Source organism: Alligator sinensis, unplaced genomic scaffold (genome assembly GCF_000455745.1).
Source record: "Alligator sinensis unplaced genomic scaffold, ASM45574v1 scaffold1266_1, whole genome shotgun sequence".
In the NCBI taxonomy this organism is placed as follows: domain Eukaryota; kingdom Metazoa; phylum Chordata; order Crocodylia; family Alligatoridae; genus Alligator; species Alligator sinensis.
This window is the reverse complement of record NW_005842929.1, coordinates 247,283-262,495: the sequence shown is the minus strand read 5'-3', so window position 1 is coordinate 262,495 and position 15,213 is coordinate 247,283. Positions and strand designations below refer to the sequence as shown.

Sequence of the window (15,213 nt, the reverse complement as noted above, 5' to 3'; positions counted from 1 at the left end):
GCCGTTTTGCCCATCCCTGGGTTAATAGCTCCAGGACACACCTAAAATTAATGTGTAACAAGGCCCTAAGGTACCACACAGCCCCAACTGGCTCAGAGGCATAAACCACAGTTTACCTGACTCCAGTTCTCAACAAGCTACTGGGCCTTGCTACAGCTCCAGATGCCAATCAGCCTCTTCACTGACACAGACATCATCATCATTGGACCAAGTAACACAAATCATAACACCTGAGGTTAACTGTCTTGTTCATCTGCTACAGTTAATACACTTATTACTTTAGCGGTGTCTGCTCCCCTTACCCTGTTCCCTTTTTTCTACCAGTCCATTCCTAGCATTTGATGAAGCAGGTTGTCGTCTACAAATGGGCATGCCTCTCTGAATCAGATAGTTTCTAAGGGTGCTTGTACATGCGACAGGGGGTTAGTTCTCCAAAAAAATAGAAACGGTAGTCTTTTAACTGGTGGGTTTTTAATTGTTTTGTTTAGAATCTTGCCATTTCAATTTAGGGACTTCCATCATATCATAGTGCATCATGGCCCCCCGTCAGCTGATTTCAGACTAACATGGCTAACCACCTCTGTTTTACCTGTATATTTTTTATTGATTAGAATGAAAAGACACTAATACAAGCAATAAGTTTATAACTACCTAAATGATTTAATACCTTTTCAGTAAGTTTTCAGATGACTGCCTCTGTATAAAGATCTTATGTGGGGATACGACATGACTAATCTGCACTTGTAGTTCTTTGTTGCAAAGTGATTCCAAATCATGGTTCTGTTGAGATTCTATGTTTAAAGCCTCAAACAGTTTAGATTCTATAGATTCAGAAACTTCTTCTAGGTCAGGGTCCCACACTTCATTATGTTCTGTGGTAGTACTCTTCATATATCTGCAAGAAATTTAACAAGATACCAGAATAACTTCACGCTGAGTTTTACACCCTCAATCCAAAATTTGTTAACGATCAATAGAAATAAAAGTGGAAAGTATATTATGATAACATAAGCTAAAGAAAAGGTCGTGGCAAAGGATACCGAGAAAACTCTAGTTCTGCTCAACACTTTATAGCAGGGGTTGGCAATTATTTTGGTTGGCGAGCCACTTAAAGAGTTTTGGTAAACTGTGGAGGGCCACACACACAAAATATTTCAGAAGATATTATTTTAACAAATTATAGATAAAAACCAAACATATCCTAAAAATCAAATATCTACTATAAAATTAATATATGTGGTTATATCAAACAATATTTTTGTCCCGATTTATGTTTTTTGAGTATTGTATACAGAGGCAATTGCATAGTAGCTCAAAATAAAGTCTTATTCTTGTATATTGGGTGTGAGAGTCAGGGATGTGGGGTATGTATGCATGTGTGCATGTGTGTGGGGGATGCCTGTGCCTCCTCAGAGCTCATGCAGCAAAGGGCGCTCATGCAGCAAAGCTTGCCCGGGCAGTGTGGTGCAGGTACATTCTGCCCCCATTCTGGCTAATGGCTGCCCTGAGGCACTCCACATAAGACCGAGCCCCACCTGCGCCCTCCCCGTGCCTGCTGACGGCACTGCCCTGGCCCTAGTCAGCATGCACAGCTTCCCAATGGGGCTTGCTTTTGCTGCTGCTGCAGCCACCCAGCTACTGCTCAGCCCCCACCCCGCACTTGAATCTCCATCAGCTCCGCCTCCTCTTGTCTCTGCTGTCTCTCTAGGCAAGGGGGAAGCTACAGCCAGGCAGCTGTAGCCAGACAGCTTCTCCTCAGCGCATAGGGCTCCAGCTTCAAGCTGCTTTCCACCCACTCTGCCCACCCGGCGTGAGGAACAGCCACTAGTGGGTGGCTGAGCAGGTAGAGAGTGGCCAGGAGCTGGAGCCCCTGGCAGGAGACACCTGGCTGTAGTTTCCCTCCTACCTGGAGTGGTGCAGAAGGGGTAGGAGGAGGAGCCACTGGAGGCGTGGGGGGGGCAAGTAGTACCTGGGTGGCTGCAGCAGCAGTGCTGTGTCCTTTGGCAGGGGCCGGGGCTTGGGCAGTGCCATTGGCAGGTATGGGGCGAGTATGGCAGGAGTGTTGTGTAGTTTGCCCCAGGCAGAACTTGGCGGGGGCAGCTGCGGACCAGATACAATCAATTAGCAGGCCATATCCAGCCTGTGGGCCATATTTTTGCCCACCCCTGCTTTATAGTCATTTCATACACTTGTTTTCGCCTGCCTTCCTCCTATTTTGTTCATAAAACAAGAATAGGATTCAAGTACAAAAAAGGCTGAAAAAATGAAATTAAAATAACATATTAGGACTCTGTAATTTAAATAAAGACTACAGAGGCTATACTAGTTTCAAGTTAAAAAACCTGATTTCTAAGTGTACAAGTTTTCAAACTGCTAAGGGCAGAAGATATGAGTACTACCATTTGATCAAGCATTTTTCAGCACTGTGGTAAAACTTCTGATGGGCTGCGTGACTTCCAGTATCTCCAAGGCGCACACGGTGAGGCAAAGCTTGGAAAATGTGCAGCTCCAGGAATTGCAAAACACAGAGCTCTAGAGTTATCTTATTAATGGTTGGTTAAAGTAAGTAAAAATTTTTTTTTATTTATATCTGTTTAAAATGAGGCTGAATATCAAATTTAGGCTGAAGAGTAATATCAGGACAGATAGTGGAACACACAGAGACAACAAAACCAGAAGGACATCCAATACTAATCTCTCAAGATCAAGTCATGCTTCACCAACTTGATCTCTTGTGTGGATGGGGGCAGAACACTGGATTATATATACCAGACTTTAGTTATGCTATTGTTACTGACTTCCGTGATTTATTGCATAAATAAACAAAGGAAATAGAACTGAAACTGCTCTAATGTGGGTGCATGACTGGTCACAGTGACCAGTGGGCTCCATTTCTAACTGGAAGAAGGTATCAAGTAGGGTTTTTCATGGCTCTGTCCTTGGTCTGGTATTGTCCAGTACCTTCATTAAATGACTTGGAGGAGGGAACTACTGCAATTTTAAACACAGTAAATTTGCAGATGATCTCAAGCATGGTGGGGTAGTACACATTTTTGAGGACAGGGTCAGAATTCAAAGTTATGTTGAAATTCAATAAGTAAAAGTAAGCACAGAGCTTAGAATGGAGCAAGCTTGGGAATTGCTGGCTAGAATGCAGCACTGTTGAAAAGCTTCTTAGTGAACTGCAAATACACTACAGGTAAAATAGCATAATACTACTGCAAAAAGCCAGTAACAGGAGTGTTACTGAGAATTTTAGTGTGCTAGAGAATTTTAGAGTGCTAGAAAATTTTTCTATTCTACTGAGCCTTAAGACTTAATTTTCAGTACTGTGTCCAGTTTCCAAAAACACACTTCAAACAAGATTTGGACAAATTGGTAAATCTGGAGGAGAGACCAAAAATCTGTTAGCTATCTAGACAGAATCCCAAAATGGGATTACCTAACTCTGGAGAAGAGGAGACTGAATGGTAATCATGTAAAGTTAAAGCTATACATGAAGACTTTGCAGAAACTGGGCCATAGTTACTACCAAGCAACAGACTTAAACAGAAAGACTACTTCCCAACATGGAAACCTGACAGATCAGATTATATATGGTAAGGTAGGTAGATTTAAAAAGCAATGATATGATAGTTGAATACTTCATCCATCAGCAGACCTCAGCCAGCAATGCCACAAAATTTCTCAAGCAAGCCAAAAAGTCTTTCTTACTGATGAAGGTTAGTCAACGAACCCCTCTGGCCATTATCTGGCTTTGTATGGAGTACAAAACCACTGCAGTCTACTGAAGACCTATGAAGACAGAGTTAGTTGTCCACCAATAAGCAATATGATGTAGAATTGGGGTGCTATGGGACAGCTGTTACCCCATTTAAGAGGTCATTTATAACCCTTCTCTTCTGATTTATCAACAGGATGCAATGGACATTTTAAGTTTTTTAAACAGCAGCTGTAGATAGCCAATTAATATGCATCTAACTTGGGTATCAAATCACATTGAGACCAATTCTAAAGCATTTACCTTTCAAAACATAAATTACAAAATGTTGGCAGTAATACTTAGATGTTTACTGACATTCTAGCATGCTATTTGACTTTTTTTGCTGCAACAAGACTACGCTGTTGACTGATCCCCTATAATCCCAAACTCCTTTTTCTCCAGCCTAACCTGTCATTCCCCAATTTGTATTTGCACATCTGATTCTTTCATCCTATGTTTAGGACTTTACGTTTCTGTTTATTAAATTTCATTGGATTAATTTCAGATCACTTCTCCAGTTTAAACATCATTCTGAATCCCAGTTCTATTCTACAAAGTGTCTACTACCCAAAGCTACTTAGCATTATCTGCAGAGCTCTGGCTGGGCAGTGGCAGGGCACTAGGGATGAGCAGCGATGAAGATATGCATTCAGCTAGAGCTCTGAACTGCTGCATACCACCTGGCTCTACGTGGATGCATGCTCCCAGCTTTGTGCTGCCTAAATGCCCCGGCACTGCTGACTAGCTAGAGTACTGTGCCACTGGCAGAGCTGGGGGTATGCAGCTGCATGGAGTCATAATCATACAGTCGCACACCCCTAGCTCCAGGCCACTGCCCAGTAGAACGGAACTCCATCCAGCTGGCAGTGCCATGAGTATGCAGCAGCACAGAGCCAAGGGCAAGCACCACTAATCCAGCAGACTACTGGTGGGCCAGGTACAATGGTTCTACAGGCCATGTTTGGCACCCTTGACTTAAAGCCTCCTGTGCTTTTCTGTTCTCCCTTGGTGTTCACCATGGCTTTTAGCACCACCCAGTAAACAGAGTGGGGGGGAGAGTGCTGGGAAGGGAATGGAGCAGCAGGGGATCAGTGGGGAAACTGGAAGCCTATGACTGCAGCCTGGTCACAAGCACAAGCACCACTCTACATGGCTGTTCTAGGCTGATTATCTACTTTATCCTTATTGCTAAACTATGCTAGCTGTATCTCAATTTGTGCATAGGCCTTCCTGACTTTCTCCCTACATACCTATGCTATACTCTTAAACTCATCTTTAGTAACATGACCAAGTTTTCATTTTTATGAAAATTGTTGCTAAATTTCAGCTCACTGAAGAGTCTGCTGGTTAGCCTAGCCAGTCTCTTGCTGCATTTCCTGTTGTTCCTTTGCAATTAGCTGATTTAAAAAGGAAGAGGAGAAATTTTTCACTCTGTTAGGAGTACCCAAAAATTTGTTAGGACATATAAATCTCCAGATTTATCATTTACGTTCAACTTCATTGTCACAAGGAAAGTATTTCCACTTTCAGTTGTATCATCCAGATTACATGTGACAAGTCCAATCCTTGATGGTCAAATACTATACTTGCATCACAAATTACACAAACACACTCACCCACCCACCCAAATTACAATAACTAATAAAGTGTAGACTAAGCACAAAATACTTGCCCAGGTACGTAAGATGCCAGATCTTCTTCAACTAATTGGCTGTTAATACTACAGGATCTCTTTCCAAGCACATTTGAAGAAGAGTCAAATAGTTCGACACACAACACATCATTTTGCAATATGCCTACAAATAAAAGTTTCATTTTTAATATTGTATCTATTTGAGGACAATATGGAAAATGTTGGCTGTCTGGGAAATAAGCGAACACTTTAGAAATAGGAAATATTTTATGAACAACTTAAATCTATGAAGATCTGACTGGTAAAATAAGTTTTATTTAGTTTGTTAAAGGAGTTTAACTTCATACAGATCTATATTCATTAAGGTCAGTTTTTGGTGGCTAAAGGACAACAACTTGTATGTCAATATAGACAACTATTACTCCATTTAATTGGCAGATTCCAAAATCTTTGTGCTGATAAAGCAGCAGCTGTACCATGGCAAAACATGGCAACTGAAAAACCCACAAAAACAGTGATTTGGAAAAATTTAACAGCATGGACACTACTGACCTTTTCTACAAGTGCTAGTTATCCATAGGCTCAAGTGAAGTCAGCTGGAGCTACGGATACCTAGTGCCTCTGGAATCAACCCCTACTATTATTAATTTAGACCAGAATGTCTATACCATTTAACACTTATGGTACCTGGAGGGAATAGAGAACATAAAAGCTGGTGCATTTTGGTTTTTAAGCCCATTAAATTTCCTTCCAATTATATTTGGAAACTTTCACCTAGACCACCTCCTACAATTACAAAGGTTTCCTAGCAAAAAGGCAACTCTCTAAACAAGACTATGAAAGTGTAAACACTGCATAATGGATTTCTCTCAGTATCAGAACATATTTATTTTATAACGTTATAATCAAAATGTGCACATTCTTTTATTAAATTAGAAATAATATTATGTAAGAGAGAGAGATACTCAGTTGGTCACTTACTAACAACTGAGCATGCCATGGATTTATCACAAGTCATTTCTTCAAATCTTTCCTTTGCTTTGCTACTCCATTCATTTGCTCCTTTGTAGGGTTCAATATAAGCCAGCTTAGTCCTTATGGCCTAAGTAATAAATCAGATCAGATGCCCACTGTCATTCATGCACAGCATCCACTTCAGATCAAATTACTAATTTGGTCATGTATGTGCAGAGGGGAGTAAGGAGGCATATAAGGCTCTCTTAGTCTTCTGGGTTGACTACACATATTATAGGTTACAATGTAAGGAGGGTTGTTGCACAGAGGACATGTTCTGAACAGACACAAACTTCATCACATTTTAAAATACAATTCCTAAGACAAACGCCCATTTTTTTCTGAAAGGCATTGGTTAGTCTAATTCTGACAAACACAACTTAATAAGGAAGAAAGTCTATTTATTCTATGAATGAATTTTGAGCTAAGTCTTTTGGGTTGGTTACTCTTCCTGTTTTTGACAAGACAGGCAAGAAGAGCAGAAACGCATTCAGCAGCAGTGGAATGAGAGACTTTTTGCCAATTGCTGTCAAATAAACTGCAGTTTGTCACGAACAGATACTCTGGCCATTGTTGCTGTACAAGTTTCCCTCACCGACCACAGGTGTTAAGTTCCAGAAAGTTCCTATGGTTGGCAAAACTGCGGTTGGTAAAACTAAAGGTTTATGGGGAAAATGGGGTTAGGGACTTGAATATTGTACAGTATAGAGTATAAAAATAATTTTTACTTACCTTTAATACAGACAGTGGTCAACTGGGCGTAAGCATACCCCTAGGTGTACTCAGACAGGTTCCAGGGGGTATGCATTGGCAGGCAGGGACGGAGCACACCCAGGGCGCAGCGTCAGCGTCTCCCCTGGTGCGTTCGCCTTTTATCCGGGGGAGGGAAAGGATAGAGGGAAGGGAAAGGGAGGGGAGGGATGTGCCAGCTGGCCCCACGCAGGCACACCATGGTGCTTCCCTGCCCACACCTGTCTGAATGATGGAGTGTGAGTGTTTTGTGCCTGCCTCTGGCAGCGATCAGTGATTGGCTGGTCCGGCTGGTTGGGCCAGGTTGTGGGACAATCCAAGCCTGGCGACAGCAGGAGCCACCCACCTGCATCCCTGGATGAGCTGCCGGGCCCGGATTGTCCCATGACCCGGTCCAGCCTGGTGTTTTCTGCCACTTTGCTTTCCTCCCCTGCAACCTGGTGTGGCAGGGAGCAGAGAAGCCATGCAGGGATCTCCTCGTCGGCTGCTGCTTGCCCCGCATTGCCCTGGCAATGCACCTCCTGCACATGAAGCTGCACTAAGGGCTGATGCATGGCCACACTAACCGTGGTTGCTCAAAACTGTATTCCACAGTAGCCAAAATGGTATATGGAATATTAACCATGGATACTCAAAACCATGGTTGGCGAGGGAAACCAGTATTATAATTACATTTTAAACAGAACTCCTGTTTCATTCAGTGCTCAGGATGGACTCTGCTAATTAAACAAGTACGGGTAGAAAGCCAAAACTGTAGACTGTGCAGACAACAGGAACGCTATCTTGAGCCAATAAAGTTCCTCTTAATCACCTAAGGAGTTCTGTGCAATTCCCTTTATGCCACCTGTGGAGGGCACAAGGAGAAGCAGGAACTGTGTGCGTGCCAGTACTTTGGATGGCAAGCAAAACATTTCAAAGCTCAAATACCTGCCAAAACAAATGCATGCTGACCGTGGAACGTGCATATGCACAAAAACTTGGCAAAAATATATTATCCTCCCCATTTACACAGGATAAACTTGGATCCAAAGTTTTAAAGCTGAAATTGTCTTTAGAATGCACTAAATTTGGACATCCAATTTGAAAAGGCTAGCATTTGATAGTACTTCATATGTTCAGAACGAAGCTTCCATCAATTTTATTGCGGACAGCACTCTGCATTTTTGCAAGTCAGGCCTGAGGCATCTACACTTGCTCCCACACAGCAACCAAAATACGATTATTTAGGTCCAACGCATGGTGGTATCTCAACATACCACCTCATATACATGAGAGCCCTGGGGCTCTTTAGCCTGGAAAAGCGCAGGCTCAGGGGTGATCTGATGGCCACCTATAAGTTTATCAGGGGTGACCACCAGTATCTGGGGGAACGTTTGTTCACCAGAGCACCCCAAGGGATGACTAGGTCGAATGGTCATAAACGACTACAAGACTGCTTCAGGCTGGACATAAGGAAGAATTTCTTTACTGTCCGAGCCCCCAAGGTCTGGAACAGCCTGCCACTGGAGGTGGTTCAAGCGCCTACATTGAACACCTTCAAGAGCAAACTGGATGCTTATCTTGCTGGGATCCTATGACCCCAGCTGACTTCCTGCCCTTTGGGCAGGGGGCTGGACTCGATGATCTTCTGAGGTCCCTTCCAGCCCTAATGTCTATGAAATCTATGAAACATAACAGATGCAAAAAGTTTTGCCCGTGGACAAGATGGACTGTAACTTTTTTCTCCAAAAAAGACCAAACCTTTTTAGCTGAAATTTCCATCTACCTGAAAAATGTATTTTGGGGGAAAAAAGTTAAAACTGACTGAGAACAGAGTCTTACACAAGTGTTTTTGGTCAACTTTAAGATGCTGCTACCTCTGCTGGCTCTCATAGGTTAAAAAGCCACCATTAAATCGAGGGCCCTATTTATTTAAAACCTTTTGTATACACTCTAACTATAAAAGAGCATCTAAAATTAAAGTAACAAAAATTTTAGGATATTTCCCCTCTCTTTCTGGTTTAGCTGCATTATTTAATCCAGTCTAAGCCATCAGTTTAGCCATTCTGTATAGTCCCTTTAGGGACTTCATGTAGATAATCAAAGAGCAGAAAAAAACCCCTTGAGATGTTTTAAAGAATTTTCCCCTTCCAAACACTGAGGATGTATCATTTAAAAAAAGAAGAGTCCTTTACTGAATACTGGATAATTTATTGAAAATAATGATCACGAAAATTTAAGTTGAGACGGTCTCCATAGAACAGGTGAAGATATTTGAAAACTGACATTTTTGTTTTAAAAAAATCCAATTTAAAAAATAAGCAGCATTAAGAACAAATATAAATGCTAGTTTTTCATGCCATTTGTACCCAAAGCATTTTCAAAGTGTTACACTGAAGTATGTGAATAGAAACTCAAGAAAGTAAGCCAAGAGCTTCTGACTTGAATAATTTGACCTTTACTTCCTTAAACAGATTAAGATTTAGTCTTTTCATACAAAGAGCAACCTTTTAACTCACCTTTGCTGGATGGCTCAAAAACTCATCTTTTATTTTACGCATCTCTTTAAGAGTTATTTTGGCAGTGTTGCCAAAGTCAACATATTTAACCTCAATTTCTTGATTCCCTGGCAAACCTTCGGAGAAAACACAGTATCAAGTAAACAAATTAGAAGATATTTACATTCAAAACTTTTCTGGTATCAATATTAAAACACAGAGTACCAGATTCAAAATTAATCTTTTGCACCATATTTGAAAGAAATCATAGAGATTCCCAACTCACAGCCTTGAACAAGCTCCAGATTCCCCCAGTTCAGGGAAAACTCTAGGTGAGACAAAGTTAATGTAGGTATAAAGAGATGGTAGAATCTTGTGTGTAAAGTTAGATGAGGCATATGACTAAAAGACCATATAATCACTAATGAACCATGTGTCAGCAAGGGATTGCTGTAGCTGATATACAGTTTATAGCAGCCCCAAAAATGTTGGGGATAAATTGGTTACCTAATGTTCCTAGAAGCAGAGGACTATCACTACTTATTCTGTGGACTCTCCCACATAACTATTCCCTTTGTTCAAAGGGAATTGTTCAACAGCCCAGGAGGCTCCTTCTAGTTCAATGTTCCTGTATGCTGTACCCACCTAGCAAAGAACAGGCATAACAGAGGATGACTGATTTGTCCATTTGGTTATGACTATTACACTGATTACTGAGCTGCCACTATACACTTTACACTTATAGTGAAATGAATTTTCTGATCTAGTGTTTTTAGAAATAAATACACAAAGAGGAATTTTTTAGCAAAATAGGATAAAGTTTTATAAATCTGCATGCTTAAAACTTGTGAGGCTGACTCTTAGTAGTGGTAATTACTTTTAACATTAGCAGCAATAAATATTGTCGTTTACTGGACTATAATTTATGCCCACCAGCTCACTTTGAGCATATGCCACTTCTGATGCTGCATGCCACTGTTAATAATTAGTACTTTGCTGACTTACCAATAACTTGTGCTCTGTACCAATCACCATCTTCAAACTTTGCTATGCAGGTTTGGCCTTGGATTGGACAGAGGATTTCTAGGTTTTCACCATCTTCATTTTTATATACTTCCTCAATTCTCTTCAGGAGCATTACTAAGTCAAGACTTTCTAGCTAAAATAATAAAACAAAAAACAACACAGCAATAGACATATCAGAATAAGTAAATCATTATTTAAAATATTTTGAGTTTCAGGAATTGTAACTTGCAGTTCCAAAGGGAGCATGAGCACATAGACACCCCCAAACAACATTCCAGCTTTTGCATGTTACTCTCAAATTAGACTGAAAGAGATTTTATAAAATATTTTCTAGCACCACATCACCACACTGCATGCAATATATTTAACTGATGCAAACCTAGAGTGGGTATGAAGGCAGTGTTCCTTCTACACCGACAGATGTGCCAGTGCCACACAATTTCTCTCTCTGTTTCCAAGTAGAACAGATATGATGCTAGAGAAGTCCTATGCATGAGAGATGAGTAGACATACCATCTCAAAGTGCACTGTCCTCCTCTGACTACATCTGTTAGTAAAGAACTTGCACAGGACCCTTTTTAGGTCCTCCAAACTAGACGGCTGGAACTCCAGATAAAAGATGAAAAATCCACATAGCAGCTCAACAGTTTTACCATACAGGCAAAATCCTTTCTAGACCCCAAACAAGACTGGGTATCAACTTCAGTCTCAGCATCATATAGGAAAAATAGATAAGGTAGATAAAAAGGTTAGAAAGGAGCCTCCCTTTTTATTGGCAACAAGACCAGGAACACCAATGGGATAGGAGAAAAAAAAAAGGAGGGATTGGGCCACCCACTTTTCTCCAAAAAAAGAAATGTACCTCAAAGTAGCAAGGTAAACACTTTACTAGCCTGGTATGCTCCCATCTTTCTTCCTTTCCCTTCTTTATTATGGCAGAATCCAGGGATCACAGTTAAGACTAAGACCCCACTGTGTCTGTACAGTACCTAACATATATCTGCCTATAGTAATAATTTCTTATAAAAACTGGTAAAAATGTACATCAATTGATTAATGAAATAACCTGTTCTGTAGTTTAACACTGGATTACTTAGAAGCCATTTTTTTCAATAATATTAATGGATTTTAATATGCCACATCTCTAAACTTACCAACTGAAGGTAGAAATCATTAGGACTATTGACATGACAAACCACAATGGAGACTTCTTCCCTTTCTTGGGGTAATGTAGGTGGACTATACTGCAACACCATTTTATCTTCTGGTTGACCAGGAAGTGATCTAAACCTAATGAGAATAATGGTCCTGAACAAATTCTGTCAATGTTAGTTGTGGAAGTATCACTTTCATGTAGAATATTCTATGGCAGTGCCAAGACCTTCTTATTCTACATTTACCTGGAATCTGCCATTAACTGGCAAATGTTTGAGTTCCAATACAATACTGCTTTGGAGGAACAGCTCTTGAACTTTGCGGTGCTCAGAAACAAATTTTCTAATTTTCTCCGTCAAAAGGGTAACATTTTGTGAGATCTGTGTGACAGTTTCCCCTTCTAAAGCTTTTCAAATGACAACTTGTACTGTTTTTTTAAATTTTATTTTATGGAAAGGGATGTACCTAAATACTTTAGACAGTTTAGACATGAAAGCAAGCTTTTACTATTTGGAAAAAAGAAAGGGCATTTCTTTGAAGAGTTTATTTTTTCTTAAGAGAAAGTTACCATTGTAGGAAGGTATTTACCAGTGGATAAGACATCTCCCACTGATCTTCCCCCTCTCATCCTGACAGCTAATGTCCACAAGGGTTAAAACAAATTACAGCTAGTCACAAAGTCCTATATTTTTAGTGCGTGTCAAATGTTTTATACGCAAACAGCACAAGACACATAATAACCACTCAACTCCTAAAAAACTTACTTCTAAGTCAGACGCTTGAGAACAGAATTGCCATTTTAGATTAAGTGATTAGAATAATTATCCAAAAGGTCTACACACTATTTATAAATGAAGGAATTCTGAATGCAAAAATTTAAGGAAGCCAACTGCCGGACTTTAAACATGCGAGCAACATTAGTTAAAATGAAGTTGTTTAAATTTAAACAAGTAGCCTAAATGAGCTGGTATGGCATTTTTTAGAATAGAAATGTTTGAAATCCATTTTTGATGGCACATACCTTGCTAACTCCAAAAAAACGAATGCATCCCTGAGAGACACTGGCATATCACTACTTATTTTATTAGCTGGTGGTTTCTTCAGATCTACAATAAGTACACCATCCTCTTCTCTAAACACCTTCATTAGAACAGCTTTGTTATTTACCATTCTCAGAAATTCCGTCTTTGCTTCTTTCTCCCAACTTTCATTCTATATGAAGGGGAGTGGGTGAGGAAAAAAAAAATTCAGTACCATCCAAATATTACACTCAGAAGGATCCACTGGATCCACTGACATTAGAGGAAAAAGCCTCAATTTACTTTAAGGTATCCAGGTGTTCACCCATATGTAAGAGACAAAACAGAACAAAAAACCCTTGCCAAATAAATTAGCTAAACCCCCCCCTTAAAAAGGCCACATAACATTGGCTCAATTGAAGCAAAACTATGTAAAACACAAACTGTGCAACTTGACTTAAACTTAAAATCAAAGCTCAGTTATTTGTGGTTAAACAATTAAACTAACTACCATTTCAAACTGCTGTAAGGACAAGTGACAGTGACAAGATTATAGTTCTAGGCACTGAAATCCAATCTGTAAAAAAAATAAAACATTTAAAAAAAATGGGCTTCAGTATATTCATGGCAACAACTAATTTACTATCTGTTGATTATTTTAAATAGTGCTTCAATAAAAAAGTTTGACCTTTTTAGCAGTTTTCGCCTCAATGCTTTGAATTGCTATTTAAGAGATATAAGCAGGCAGAGAACATTCCACTCAAATATATGAGCTGTCTTTGGCTATTTATTTTATCAGCATAATACTAGCTGAATATTTCAGCTATTTAAAAGCACCTAGAGTAACATGGCTAGAAAGGTGATGTTTTGAAAAAGATACCTGTCCCTTTTTGGAATACAGGCAGTCCTCAACTTACAACGTTTCAAGCTACAACATTTCGCACTTACAACGTTTATAAATTGACAACCTGTTTCAAATTTACGATGTCAGTTTCAACTTTACAATGCTTGATCCAATGCAACGCCATGCTAGTGAACAAGTTCGCTGCGTCACCCATCTCCCTGGAGAATGTGTCTCCAAACTTCCTTGGACATTTTCTTTAAGAAAGCAGACAAGACTCCAGAAAAACCTGCAGCCAGACTCTTCAGAAGACTCCAGCCAAGAGCCCTTCAAAAAGTCCAACCAAGAGCCCTTCAGAAAGTCTAAAGTCACCTCAAAGAAATCTGAGTTACAATGTTTCGACCTGAGACGCAGTTTTCAGGAACCAATTGTGTCGTTAAGTCCGAGGACTGCCTGTACTGCAAAAGTGAGGATAACACAAATAAAGTGACAAGTGAAGAAAGTATCCCTGGGATTATGTGATCTGCTTAAGAAATAGATTCTATTTATGAACGAGTGTTTTTTGGGGACATACTTTTGCCAAAAATATATCAGACAGCCAAAGAACTGGTCTGTTGACCCTATACTTCTCTTTTGGAAGGAAAAAAAGTCCAGAAATTCCCAAACTAATCAAATAAATCTGCTATTGTCATAAAGTCTTTATGACAAAAACAATTATTTTAAAATTATTTTTAAGATAGGTCCACCTTTCTAAGATTATTTGCTAAACTGATTGCTAAACTGATATGGTATTTAGAATTTAATTACAACTTCTATAAGCTTTATAAGCTTTTATTTGATAAGAAAAACTGATTAGAAGAAAGTTTCTAAAAATATCAAATAGTTCTTTCTTACTGAATTTTTGGGAACAATGTCCTTCAAAGAGCACTGTACTGCTAAAGGATGAATAGCCCCAAGTTGTGGCTCCATACGTGGATCAGGCTTCCTTATAAGCAGACATAAGTCATTCACTATTAAATTCTGTAGAGCAACGTGTTCTGACTTCAGCATAGGGACATCACCAATCCTAGTGGGAATATAATGACAATAAAAAAAAATGCAGTATTTTATTTCTTAAAACAAGTTCTTAAAGTATCAAAGTGCATATTTGGAGAAGGCATGAGGAATGGGCTCTTATTTTCTAAACTATTTAACTCTTCCAGATACAATCCCAAGGACTGTGACCAAGTAAAAGCTATTTATAAAAAGAAGTTTCTTATCAAAGAGGAATCATCATTTTGGGCTTGTAACAATACAGTCATGCCTCAAGGAGCAAGCACTTTAAGCAACATGCCAATTATTGTGATGATGATGATAGGGACCAGCAACAGCAGCTGCCCTCTTGGCTTCGTGGCACAGCCCCTTGCACGGCAGGGGGCAGTGCTGCTTGGCCCTAGCCATCAGGTATCCACGTGGCTTTTGCCACAGCACATAGCTGCAGCCCAGCTCAGAGAGGCGTGGGGCCGTGTGCTTTTGGGCAGCTCCGGGCTGTCACC

At 40.0% G+C, this 15,213-nt stretch overlaps 1 protein-coding gene across 1 annotated transcript in view; it reads right to left on the bottom strand.

Annotated features, from left to right (window-relative positions):
• RNF17 (ring finger protein 17) overlaps window positions 1–15,213 on the bottom strand; it is a 118,958-nt gene that overhangs the window by 47,576 nt on the left and 56,169 nt on the right. The window contains exons 15-22 of the mRNA XM_025192461.1: window positions 14,573–14,744; window positions 12,840–13,030; window positions 11,818–11,953; window positions 10,643–10,796; window positions 9,659–9,774; window positions 6,378–6,498; window positions 5,436–5,559; window positions 668–895 (exon numbers count right to left, since the gene is read on the bottom strand). Coding sequence (XP_025048246.1) covers window positions 668–895; window positions 5,436–5,559; window positions 6,378–6,498; window positions 9,659–9,774; window positions 10,643–10,796; window positions 11,818–11,953; window positions 12,840–13,030; window positions 14,573–14,744 — 1,242 coding nt within the window. The remainder of the gene's footprint in view (window positions 1–667; window positions 896–5,435; window positions 5,560–6,377; window positions 6,499–9,658; window positions 9,775–10,642; window positions 10,797–11,817; window positions 11,954–12,839; window positions 13,031–14,572; window positions 14,745–15,213) is intronic.